This window comes from Leucoraja erinacea, chromosome 3, assembly GCF_028641065.1.
Source record: "Leucoraja erinacea ecotype New England chromosome 3, Leri_hhj_1, whole genome shotgun sequence".
In the NCBI taxonomy this organism is placed as follows: domain Eukaryota; kingdom Metazoa; phylum Chordata; class Chondrichthyes; order Rajiformes; family Rajidae; genus Leucoraja; species Leucoraja erinaceus.
In genome coordinates this window covers 11,669,621-11,679,227 of record NC_073379.1, presented here as the reverse complement: position 1 = coordinate 11,679,227, position 9,607 = coordinate 11,669,621, and the positions used below count along the sequence as shown (strand labels likewise).

General features: G+C 43.1%; 1 protein-coding gene across 2 annotated transcripts in view; it reads right to left on the bottom strand.

Annotated features, from left to right (window-relative positions):
* Positions 1–2,192: 2,192 nt before the first annotated feature.
* The window catches only part of paip1 (poly(A) binding protein interacting protein 1), a 40,909-nt gene continuing 33,494 nt past the window's right edge, over positions 2,193–9,607 (bottom strand). For both annotated transcript variants that reach the window (XM_055632074.1, XM_055632073.1), the window contains exons 9-11: positions 8,375–8,429; positions 7,318–7,393; positions 2,193–3,248 (exon numbers count right to left, since the gene is read on the bottom strand). In XM_055632074.1, coding sequence (XP_055488049.1) covers positions 3,158–3,248; positions 7,318–7,393; positions 8,375–8,429 — 222 coding nt within the window. In that variant the 3' untranslated portion in view covers positions 2,193–3,157. The remainder of the gene's footprint in view (positions 3,249–7,317; positions 7,394–8,374; positions 8,430–9,607) is intronic.

Below are 9,607 nucleotides of genomic sequence, written 5' to 3'. Positions count from 1 at the left end.
ATACACTAGCAGTATCCTACACACCAATGATAATATACAAATTAGACACCAATTAACCTACAAACCAGTACATCGTTGGGGTGTGGGAGGAAACCGGAGCACCGGGAGAAAATTCATGCGGTCACATGGAGAACGTATAAACTCTGTACAAACAGCACCAGATTGACCCGGGTCTCTGGCACTGTGAAGCAGCAACTCTATCACTGCACCACCCCTTGTCGGTACATGTGACAATGAAACTGCTTTGACCTCCAGTTAAGACAAATTTCATTTTTGGTCTCTGCCTCATTGGAGCTTTGCTGCTGAGTATGTGTCCCTCCACAATATCTCATCTCCCATTTGTGGCACCAACCCACAACTGAACCATTTAGCTCATACCTCCTCTATTTACTTCATTTCCAGACATCCTTCACTCTTCCCAACCTCACCATTTTCTGTTGCAACCCTAGCCTTGCAGCGACACCTTATCTCCTTCCAACTGGAGATAGCCATCATCCCATCCTCCACCCTCGAAACTCTACCTCGCCCACAACTGCAGAGTCATACAGCACGGAAACAAGCTCTTCAGCTCAACTAGTCCATGTCAAGCAAGATGTCCCATCTACACTAGTCCCACCTGCCCGCATTTGCCCCTTATCCCTCTAAAACGTTCCTATCCTGTCCGCGTGTCTTTTAAATGTTGTGGTGGAATCTGCCTCACTAGGGTAAAAGACTGCATTCACCCTATCTGGCAGCTCGTTCCATACACCCACCACCCTTTGTGCAAGAAAGTTACCCCTCAGGTTCCTATTAAATCTTTCCACCTTACTTTAAACTTATGTCCTCCAGTTCTCGATTCCCCTACTCTTAGCAAGAGACTACTCTATCTATTCTTCTCATGATTTTATACACCTCTATAAGATCACCCCTCAGCCTCCTGCACTCCAAGACCTGCCCAACCACTCCCTATAGCCAAGGCCCTCGAGTCCTGATGCCATATTTGACAGACGTTGCACGGTCCAGGTAGACTTTAGCCAAAGAAAAATGTTCATAAAGCATAAAACGCAAAACCATTTACAAACACATCAAAATTTATTTACCAGGAATAGCAGGAGGGGGAAAAGAAATCACAAGGTTGTTTCATGCATTGTTATATATACAATTTGAAGAACAGTGTAAACATCTACAATTCAAGTAAATAAGACTGCAAAACGAAGGCAATGCTTAGATACAGAGACTACTGCACAATAAAGGTGCAACTTTAAATTGTGCTGTAGGAAGCAACCTCGCAAACCTACCTGGAACTGCTGCCAATGGTTCAGCAGTTGTTATTAGCTACTCTCACAGTAGCTATCTGCAAGCAGGGAACTGGGGTACTGAGACGTAACCTCCAATCATTTCCCCGGGGAAGAAGTGGATGGTTAGTGGTGGAAGGCACTACTGAAGAGGGCAGGTATGCTTTTCACTTGGGGTGGGGAAAGAGGTGGGACAGGGACGCGATGGACTGAAGTAAGGATAGACTGCAATAAGGGGGGCACTTTGGAGCTGTCAGTAATCCTTGCGTGAATTGAAGTCTTACTGGATTTCTGCTCCCGAGAAGCTGAAGCGAGACAAAGTAAAACATTTAATATTTACAGGCAGGCTTTGCTCCAATTAAAAGCTGCAAGCATACATATACACGTCAGATAGATACTGCTTCGACAGAATAGTGAGAATCAGAGTAATGGGGACGACTCTTCCATATTCCAGATTCTTACTAACAATCCCAAACTAACAAGGAAACTTCGCTGCTTCTGAAATACCCCAGAAATTGGTAACTCAATGTAACATTTGAAACATGCCTTGTTGTCTTTTACTTTTATAAATCGCGGACTGACAAATAATGGCAGTGGTACATTTTAGTGAATTGCCTACCTAGGTGAGACATTTGTGACCACCTTGGTTTTTTTTTCAGGAAGGGCTCACTTTCGTGTGGAATACCGTCAATGGGAGCAACAATTATCTAGCAGTGCAAGGCTATGCCAATTTTCCGCAGGCTCCTTTTTTGGTGTCAAGAGATTGTCAGCTGGTGTACAATGGACAGCAAAAACACAAGGTTACACGTCACCTTATACAAACATGTTATCTTTGTCCAATACCATCTTCCAACTTGATAGCAATTTAGCATAGTTTCTTAAAGTGCACATTGTTTGCAAATTGCCAGCCTCTGTGTGTGTGTGTGTGTGTGTGTGCGCATGTGCGTGTATATATATATACACAGAAAATGTGTATGCATTTAAGTGTGTATGCATGTACATTGTGTGTGTACATATATATATCGTATATGTGTATGCATTTAAGTGTGTGTATGCATGTATATTGTGCGTGTGTGTGTATATATATCGTATATGTGTATGCATTTAAGTGTGTGTATGCATGTATAGTGTGTGTGTGTATATATATCGTATATGTGTATTCATTTAAGTGTGTGTATGCATGTACATTGTGTGTGTGTGGGGTGCGTGTGCGTGTGTGTGTGTGTGTGTACGCATGCATATATGGACTGGTAAATAATGGCAGCATTACGATTTGACTATTTAACAGTAGTCCCCACCTTACTCTCTCAGTGTGAGAATTTCTCACTCTTCTCATGCCTCATGTCCATACATCTCTTTCCCCCAACCCAATGACTTTGCACGGAGCAAGCTGCTGTTTTCCTCTCCCGACTGATACATATAATTCATTGTCTGCGTGCCTTGTGTTGTTTTTTAAATTACATATTGATCGGGAGAGTCAAAATCTTTAGTGTGCTTCACGAAGCGATGCAGCCCGTTACAAAGAATCATTTTATTTTAGTTTTGAACTTGCAACTTTTACATAAAAATAAAACTATAACAAACTATATTACAAAAGAGTCTCATTAAAAGTACAACATATTATCAGGCAGAATCTGCTTGGGCATTTTTGCAGTGTATTCACCATCAACAGCTTTAGGTAGATTCCCACAGACCTTTTCCTGTAATGCTTTCAATGGCACAAGAAAATGAAAATGTTTCTTCAGTTTGCCTTTAAATTACTTGCATGTCTTTTGAAATTCAAAAGTTTTTTTTTGTCCTTTTTTTCAAATAAACACTCAAAACGCAAATTTTTTTTGTCTATTTTTCACTTCTAACGAATCCCATGCTCTCTCCTCTTTGCACTATTTTGTCTTTTTCTCTGTTTCGGCACAGAACTTTTCAAAAGCTTCCTCCATCTCGGGGTCCATCTCATCTTCTGAGTCATCAAGATACCTATCGAGAAAATTGTATAGGGGATGTTAGCTAATGGTACCAAATGTGTGCATCCCCCCCCGGAAGACAAATTCTGCTATTGGGAAGAATGGACGGGACCCCCAAAAAAGTAACATCCAAGTTCAAGCACAACTTCTTCCCAGTAACCATGAGCCTTTTCAACACTGGTTTAGCTTTATTATGGTCACATACACCAAGATAAGAGTGAAAAGCTTTGTTTTGCATGCTATCCAAACAGATCAGATATGCCATACATGGATGCAATCAGTTCAAACTCAAATACAATAGATAGAGCAAAGGGGAAGATACAGAGTGCAGATACACTGTACAACGCTAATCGCTACCTCAGCAACTATGATCTGCCATTACTTTGTCCTGGTTGCACTACGTACATCAATGAACTTGCACTATCATCATAGTTTAGTTTATTGTCACGTATACCGAGCTGAATCTGGAGGTGTTCGTTTTCACACTTCTGTACCTTTTGCCCAATGGGAGAGGGGAAGCGGCAGTGACCAGGGTGCAACTCGTCCTTAATTATGCTGCGGGCCTTGCCGAGGCAGCGTGAGGTGTAGATGGAGTCAATGGAAAGGAGGTTGGTTTGTGTGATGGTCTAGGCTGCGTCCACAATTCTCTGCACTTTCGTGTGGTCTTGGATGGAGCTGTGGCCTGGTTACCTGGTATTACTGATTATAAATTTATTGTACCATTGATTATTGTATATTTATGTTTGAGTTTTGCACTAATGGGCCATAAAGCTGCGGCAAGTTTCTTTGCCAGTACACACAACAATTAAACAAACTCTCTGTCAAGAGACCAATTAGCACAGCAGATTCCCCAGGCTAGTCTCCATGCCAAAGCAGAGCCTTTGTTTTATCTGTCATGAAGTCCAGAGAGAGACTGCTCACTGACAAACATCAGTCCACGATGCTCTGTTTCATTCATAAACCAATAATGCATCGGCCCACACCAGCATGCTTACTTTCTTGGTCAGAGTGGCTGCTTTGTGATTTGCTCACCAATATCTAAAGATGCATACATCTTCCAAGTAGCCATATTTTTTCATTTAGTTTAGATATAGTGTGGAAACAGGTCCTTTGATCCACTTAGTCTGCATCGAACAGCAATTTCCGTACACTAGTTCTATCTGAAACACTAGGGACAACTTGCAGAAGCCAATTAACCTACAAAACCGCATGTCTTTGGAATGTGGGAGGAAACCAGTGCACCCGGAGAAAACCCACGTGGTCACAGGGATAACTTACAAACTCCATACCGACAGCACCCGTAGTCAGGATCAAACCCGGGTTACTGGTGCTGTAAGGCGGCATCTCTACCACTGCTCTACCAAATATATTTGGGATATATTATAACCCTAATTTATTTTCCCTACAAGGAACGACAAAGTGCTGGAGTAACTCAGAGGGTCAGGCTGCATCCCTGGAGAACATGGACAGGCGATGTTTTGAATCGGATCCCTTCTTCAGTGATTGGGGTTGGGGAGGAAAGGGGATGGCAGGCCAAAGCCTAGAAGGTCTGAAGAAGGGTCTCGACCTGAAACATCGCCCATTCCTTCTCTCCAGACATACTGCCTGAGTTACTGCAGCATTTTGTGTCTATCTTCAGAAATTCCTTTCATTGATTCCTGCTATACCCTGGAATAAATTTCATCAGGGCCTGGGGATGTAACCACCTTAACGTGCCACAATCTTCCCAACACTTCCTCATTCCTGATATACAAGTCCCAGACTACCAGTGTACACTTCCCCTCACTCTTCAACCTCCCCGTAAACTTCTCCCTGGTGAACAGTCATGCAAAGGTATTATTTCAGGACACCATACATATTCCCCAGCTCCACATAAACACCTCACTTCTGGTCCATGTGGACCTAATCTTTCCCTAGCTATTCTCCAGTATATTTATAAAAGGTTTATTATTTTCTCTAATTCTGTTGCCAGAGCCATTTCTTTTCCCCTATTTGCACACGTGTTTCTAATCTCTCTTATATAATCTATAGAACTTAAAGGACTCACTTGATGATTTCTTATACCTGACACACGCTTCTTTTTTCCCCCCCGATCAAACTTCAACTTCCATTGTTAACCAAACTTCCCCAATCTTACCATTTTTGCTTCTTACAGTTTACAGGGACATGCTAATTTTGAACTCTTACTTTTTCGCTTCTAGATGCCCCCCATTCATTAGATAGAAATAAGGAACTCCAGGTGCGGGCTTACAAAACAGACAGTGTTGGAGTAACTCAGTGGGCGAGACATTATCGCTGGGGAACATGGACAGGTGACGTTGAATGTAAGATTGAAGGGTCCTGCCTGACCCACTCCAACATTGCATCATTATTTTTACACACGATACCAACATCTGCAGTTCTGTGTGTCTACTCTTTATCCATTTACCAACAGATACAATAGATGTGACTGTGCATCATGAATGAACCAGGTTGTGGAGATGAATTAATTGAACCTTTTCAGGCCCTGCCTGTATTCATTGCCTAATCTTAGAGGCGGTAGAGAGCTTGTTTGCCTTGCACACTCATTGTGATGGCCAATAAATTAATTATGAAGCAATTTGAACAAGGCAAAATACTTCATAGGAGCATTCTGATAGCAAGTTACACCAAAGATAGACACAAAGTGTAGGAGTAACTCAACAGGTCAGGCAGCATCTCCGGAGAATAAGGATGGGTGACGTTTCGGGTGGTGGCCCTTTTTCAGACTGAAAGTCGAGGATGGGTGTGGGGGAGGGGGGGGAGTGTGAAGAGCTGAAGGCGAGAAAATACCAAGACCAATCAAAGCCACAAATGACCTAAGGCAGGTTGGTGCCCTTGCTGGCTAGAGAAGGTGTGATCTCCAGAGAAACAATGTGGAGAACTGTGGAACTGGTTAAAAGACTAGAGGGGAGGAAGAGGGCAAGAGGGGAGTGTAAGATGAAGCTACTTAAAATTAGAGAATTCAACATTCATACCGCTGATTTGTACTCTACTCAAGCAAAATACGAGGTGCTGTTTCTCCATTTTTTGTGTGGCCTCACTCCGGCAATGTTGGAGGCCCAGGACAGAAAGGTCGGCGTGGGAAGGGGTAGGGGAGTTGCCAGCTTGGAACATAGTGTAGCAAAGTGTAGAGTCATGCATTTTGGTAGTAGGAATAAAGGCATACACTATTTTCTAACTGGGGTGAGAATCCAGAAATTGGGGGTGCAAGGGGACTTGAGGGTGCTGATGCAGGATTCCCAAAAAGTTAATCTGCAAGTCGAATTGGTAGTAAAGAAAGCAAACTCAATGCTAGCATTTATTTCAAGAGGGCTTGTATACAAAAACAGGGATGCAATGCTGAGGCTCTATAAGGCACTGGTGCAGTCGCATTTCGAATACTGTGAATAATTTTGGGCACCATATCTGAGGAAGGATGTGCTGGCCCTGGAGTGGGTCCAGAGGAGGTTTACAAGATTGATCCCAGGAATGAGTAGGTTAACCTATGATGAGCATTTGTCGGCACTGGGCCTGTACTCGCTGGAGTATAGAAGAATGAGGGGAAACCTCATTGAAACATACAGAATAGTGAAATGCTTAGATAGTGTGGATGTGGAGAGGATGTTTCTACTAGTGGGAAAGTCTAGAACAAGAGGTCATACCCACAGAATTATAGGAAGTTCTTTTAGGAAGCAGATGAGGAGAAATGTATTTAGTCAGAGGGTGGTGAATCTGTGAAATTCTTTGCCACAGAAGGCTGTGGAGGCCGTCAGTGGATATATTTAAGGCAGAGATAGATAGAGTCTTGATTAGTACAGGTGTCAGAGGTTATGGAGAGATGGCAGGAGAATGGGGTTAGGAAGGAGAAATAGATCAGCCATGATTGAATGGCAGAGTTGGCCCGAATGGCCTAATTCTACTCCTATCACTTATGACCTTATGCCCCAGTACATCATTCAACACCTTCAACCTCTCAATTAGATCATGACTCATTTTCATATCCCACGAGACTTTCCATCAAGAAACATCCATTCATTGAAATTTCACGCAACAGGGACGTGAACAGAAAGAGAAAAACTTACGCGTCCCCATCTTCGTCGGAATAACCTTGAAACAATTCCTCTCGATCAATCATCTCCTGGTACTTTTCCAGGTAATCTGAAAGCCAAGCAGAGGAGAAATGCTGCTGAGAATCTGGTGGAAAGATCTGTGCACCCTTTCCCTTATGTTTGTTAGTTTTACAAAACACACAGCAAAAAGATATTTTAAACCGGTCAGGTGTCTGTTAAAAAGTGAAAAGATATTAACGTTAAAAAGAGCAGAGCCGCGTGGGATATGTGAGATTAGATAAGTTATACAGAACAGAAACAGGCCCTTCACCCCACCATGTCCGTGCCGACCCCTTTGCTAATCAATATTAATCGCATTGTCTACATTTGGTCCATATCCTTCTACGCTGTTTAAGTAGCTCTCTGAATGTAACTCAAATCAAGTGTTTGCATCAGACTCCACTACCTCTTCTGACAGCGAGTTTCAGTTATCTAACACTAATAGGTAATATCCCTTCCTGGCTTTGTGAAAGAAAAAAAACTATCCTCTCAGCTTACTTTCCTCTCATCTTAACTACGCAACTATTGTTTTGATACCCCTACCCTGGGTAAAGGATTCTGACCACCTATATATGCTTCTTCTAAGTTTGTATACTTCTATCGTGTCACCATCAATCAGTCATGATCACATTGAATGGCGGTGCTGGCTCGAAGGGCTGAATGGCCTACTCCTGCACCTATTGTCTATTCCCCATTAAACCATCAGCTCCCCTTTCACCAGTTTACATACACACATTCATACCTGGTGCTGAAAGATTCCTATGTCAGTTTTAACTGGTGACACATTCCTCCCTTGTTCCAGATTCTGATCTGGTGGGAAGAATTATCCTTAAATAATATCTTTCACATTTCTCTACAAGTCTATGAATCTCTGAAGAGTACAGTCTGGCCAAGTGAAATTCAGAACCGGCTACATGCCCCCAGGAGTTGGTGATGTCCTTTCTCAAGCCCCATTCCTTTTGACATTTGCAGAGGAGGGAATGGATCAGTAAATTAAAAATAATTGTCTGGCTGACACTAAAAGACTAACCTGGGTCTGCTGGAGTGAGAGGGATACCCTCTGCTGAATAAAATACAGGCTCATTCTGAAAATTAAAACATAGTAAACGTTACTCATTGCTCCTGAAGTACACAAGCGTCACGCTAATTCAGCATTACTTCCTTTAGCTGGTTAACTCAGTGGATCCACGCTCACAGGTTATTTTTGTTCTGGTTGTTCTGATTAATATGCAGAGTAAATATTCAAGCGATTGGATAGGCATGGTGGTGCAGGGCTAAAGCTGCTGTCTTACAGTGCCAGAGACCCGGGATTGATCCCGACTATGGGTGCTGTCTGTACGGAGTTTGTACATTTTTGTTGCGACATCGTGTGTTTTCTGTCCGGGTGCTCCAGTTTCCTCCCACATTCCAAAGACGTACAGGTTTCTAGGTTAATTGTCTTCTGTAAATCATCCCTAGTGTGTCGGATAGAACTAGTGTACGGGTGTTTAAGAAGCAACTGCAGATGCTGGAAAGTCGAAGGTAGACAAAAATGCTGGGGAAACTCAGCGGGTGAGGCAGCATCTATGGAGCGAAGGAAATAGGCAACGTTTCGGGTCGAGACCCTTCTAGTGTACGGGTGATCGCTGGGCGACGCGGACCTGGTGGACCTGTTTCCATGTTGTATCTCTCAACTAAACATTGCACTGGGCTACAAGTATGTAACAGTGCATGAATGCTCTGGCAATGCCCTATTCCGTAAGTGATAACTACCTGCAAACAATGAAACAAGAATCAGGCAGGATGGATTTAAAAGAGAGTAGAAAACAAGGAAACAATCAATGCATCAACCCTCACCACCCCACTTGCCCTGAGAATAGGGCAGGAAGGAAGACTGCCATTCCCATTGCAACTTCAAATCACCCACAAGCCACCATAGCAAGAGATATCAAGTAACAGTAACAAGGCAGATATGGCAGTGGCATTTAAGATGCTTTTGGATAGGCACATGGAAGTGCAGGGAATAGAAGGGTATGGATCATGTACAGGCAGATGAGATCTGTTAACTTGGCATCATGTTCGGCACAAACCTTGTGGGCTGAAGAGCCCGTTTCTGTGCTGCACATTTCTATGCAAGGCACTGAGAGAGTAAAACAGGATTGGGCTGAGTTGATGTGGACAGGTACATGGATAGGTGCCTGGTTGAGGGAGGTACTATGACAACATTTAAAAGATCTTTGGACTGGTAAGATAGGGAAGGCTTAGAGAGATATAGGCCAAATGC